This window comes from Populus alba, chromosome 5 (assembly GCF_005239225.2).
Source record: "Populus alba chromosome 5, ASM523922v2, whole genome shotgun sequence".
Classification (NCBI taxonomy): Eukaryota; Viridiplantae; Streptophyta; class Magnoliopsida; order Malpighiales; family Salicaceae; genus Populus; species Populus alba.
This window is the reverse complement of record NC_133288.1, coordinates 14,236,575-14,239,898: the sequence shown is the minus strand read 5'-3', so window position 1 is coordinate 14,239,898 and position 3,324 is coordinate 14,236,575. Positions and strand designations below refer to the sequence as shown.

Sequence of the window (3,324 nt, the reverse complement as noted above, 5' to 3'; positions counted from 1 at the left end):
ATGGAGAGGCACATATGTGTTCCCCAAAACGTGCACGAATCAGCATTGGATTTGCAATCTTTACAAACTGTTCCCCATGGTAATGTCTTTGTTGATTTAATACTTTCACATAAAAAGCTTTTGCCATCTATTTTACAGGCCCCCGAGTTAGAATTGAAACCTTTGCTCGATAATTTGAAGTATGTATTCATTGGTGAAAACAATACACTTCTCGTTATTATAGCAATAGGTTTGACAAATACGCAAGAGGAAAAACTTGTGAAGTTGTTATGTGATCACAAGACGGCCATTGGATGGACTTTAGCTGACATCAAGGGCATTAGTCCCTCAATATGTATGCATCACATACTATTGGAGGACAATGCGAAACCAACAAGGGAAATGCAAAGGAGGTTGAACCCACCTATGATGGAGGTAGTGAAAGCTGAAATTTTAAAACTGTTAGATGCAAGAGTCATTTATCCCATCACGGATAGTAAATGGGTAGCGCCAATCCATGTGGTGCCTAAAAAGACCAGAATCACGTTGGTGAAAAACAAAAAGGATGAGCTCATTCCTACTCACATCTCGAGTGGATGGAGAATGTGTGTTGATTATAGAAAGCTAAATCTTACTACACGCAAAGATCATTTCCCATTACCATTCATGGATCAAATGCTTGAACGCCTAACAGGTAAGTCTTTTTATTGCTTTCTTGATGGATATAGTGGATACAATCAGATTGTTATTAATCCTGAGGATTAAGAAAAGACTACATTTACATGTCCATTTAGTACATATGCATATAGGAGAATGCCCTTTGGTCTGTGTAATGCACCTGCAACTTTTTAAAGATGCATGATGAGTATTTTTTCTGATTATGTTGAAAGAATAATTGAGGTTTTCATGGATGATTTCACAGTGTATGGTGATTCTTTTGATAAATGTCTAGAAAATTTATCTTTGATCTTGAAAAGGTGCATTGAAACCAACCTTGTCTTAAACTATGAAAAGTGTTATTTTATGGTAGAACAAGGAATAGTTCTTGGGCATGTTGTTTCTTCATGTGGATTAGAGGTTGATAAAGCTAAAATAGATGTTATTTCATCATTGCCTTACCCCTCCTGCGTGAGGGAAATTCGTTCTTTTCTTGGCCATGCAGGTTTCTATCGACGTTTTATCAAAGATTTCTCGAAGATTACATCACCCTTATGCAAACTATTAGCCAAAGAAGTGGATTTTGTGTTTGATCAAGCATGTAAAGATGCCCATGATGAGCTTAAAAAGCGTGTCACATCTGCACCTATCATCCAACCACCAAATTAGGATGAGCCTTTTGAGATAATATGTGATGCGAGTGACTATGCGATAGGGGCTGTCCTTGGGCAAAGAATAGAGAAGAATTTGCATGTTATCGCTTATGCTTCCTGCATATTGGACGGAGCACAATGCAATTACCATACAACTGAAAATGAACTTTTTGCAGTAGTGTTTGCTCTTGAAAAATTCAGGTCATATCTACTTGGTACAAAAGTCATTGTTTTTACTGACCATGCAGCTTTAAGGTATCTTTAAAGAAAAAGGAGTCCAAACCAAGATTGATTAGGTGGATCTTGCTTTTACAAGAATTTGATCTTGAGATTAAAGACAAAAAAGGTGTCGAAAACCATGTGGCTGATCATTTGAGCCGACTAAGGACTAAGGATATACAAACTGAAATAATACGAGAGACATTCCCTGATGAGCAGTTGTATGTGTTACATTCCTCTACATGACCATGGTATGCTGATTTGGTGAACTATTTAGTCACCAAAGAATTCCCTCCAGGTTTGTCTACATCCCAAAAAGACAAGTTATATGCTGATGCTAAATATTATTTTTGGGATATTCCTTATTTGTGGAAATTTTGTGTGGATCAAGTAGTTAGGAGATGTGTACTACAAGATGAATTTCATTCCATTCTTACCTTTTGTCATTCTCATTCTTGTGGTGGGCATTTTGGAGCAAAAAGAACAGCCCACAAGGTACTTGAAAGTGGTTTTTATTGGCCTTCTATTTTTAAGGATGTATATCATTTTTGCAAATCATGTGAAAAATGCTAAAAAACAGGTAATATCACTTATAAAAATCAAATGCCTTTAATGAATATTCTTATAAGTGAAATTTTTTATGTTTGGGGTATTGATTTTATAGGTCCATTTCCTTCTTCTTTTGGCAATCTTTATATCCTTCTTACTATTGATTATGTGTCCAAATGGATTGAGGCAAAAGCCACACGAACTAACAATGCTAAGGTTGTTTTAGATTTTATCAGGACTCATATATTTGACAGGTTTGGAATCCCTAAAGTTATCATTAGTGATCGTGGTACTCATTTTTGCAATCGTTCAATGGAAGCATTGTTACGCAAATATCATATGACTTATCGGACTTCCACAGCATACCATCCTCAAACAAATGGCCAAGCTGAAATTTCAAATCGAGAAATCAAGTCCATTTTGGAGAAGACAGTGCAACCCAACCGACGAGATTGGAGTCTATGACTTGGTGATGCACTCTAGGCTTATCGGACTGCTTACAAATCACCTATAAGAATGTCACCTTATAGGATGATTTATGGAAAAGCATGTCATCTACCGGTGGAGCTTGAACACAAAGCTTTTTGGGCCATTAAAAAATGTAACATGGATTATGATGCTGCTAGGATTGCAAGAAAGTTGCAATTGCAAGAGTTGGAAGAGATTCAAAATGATGCTTATGAGAATGCAAGGATTTACAAAGAAAAGACTAAGAGTCTCCATGACCGAATGATTATAAGAAAAGAATTTAATGTTGGAGACAAAGTCCTTCTTTATCATTCGCGTTTGAAACTTTTTCCTGGAAAGTTGCGCTCCTGTTGGATTGGACCCTGTGTTGTTTCTAATGTTTTTTCTTGTGGTACAGTTGAAATTACAAGTTTAGAAACCAACAAAGTACTCAAGGTCAATGGACATTGTTTGAAACCTTTTTATAAAGGGTGGACGGCAGAACTCACCGCTTCTGTAGAGTTAGCTGAACCAATCTATGAAGAATGAGCATGTCACATGTCAAGCCAATGACATAAAACAAAAGCGCTTCCTGGGAGGCAACCCAGCTCAAAAAAATAATAATCAGATTTGCTTTCTTTTTCCTTATCTTTTATTTTTTTGCTTTTTAATTTATTTTCTGTCATTCTCTTATGTTCCTTTGCTTTTATTTCAACATTGAGGAAAATGTTGTGTTTTAAGTGTGGGGGTATTGGGAGAATTTTGGTTTTCTTATTTTAGTTTTCTTTGTTGTTCTTTTTTTTAAAAAAATTGTTTTAGT

General features: G+C 36.0%; 1 protein-coding gene across 1 annotated transcript; it reads left to right on the top strand.

The window, feature by feature from the left end:
• On the top strand, positions 1 to 2,522 carry LOC140955636 (uncharacterized). The gene is made up of 5 exons (XM_073409408.1): positions 1 to 673; positions 1,142 to 1,237; positions 1,352 to 1,544; positions 1,984 to 2,003; positions 2,173 to 2,522. Exons 1-5 carry the CDS (start codon positions 1 to 3, stop codon positions 2,520 to 2,522), a joined length of 1,332 nt encoding a protein of 443 aa, XP_073265509.1.
• The last annotated feature ends 802 nt before the right edge of the window (positions 2,523 to 3,324 follow it).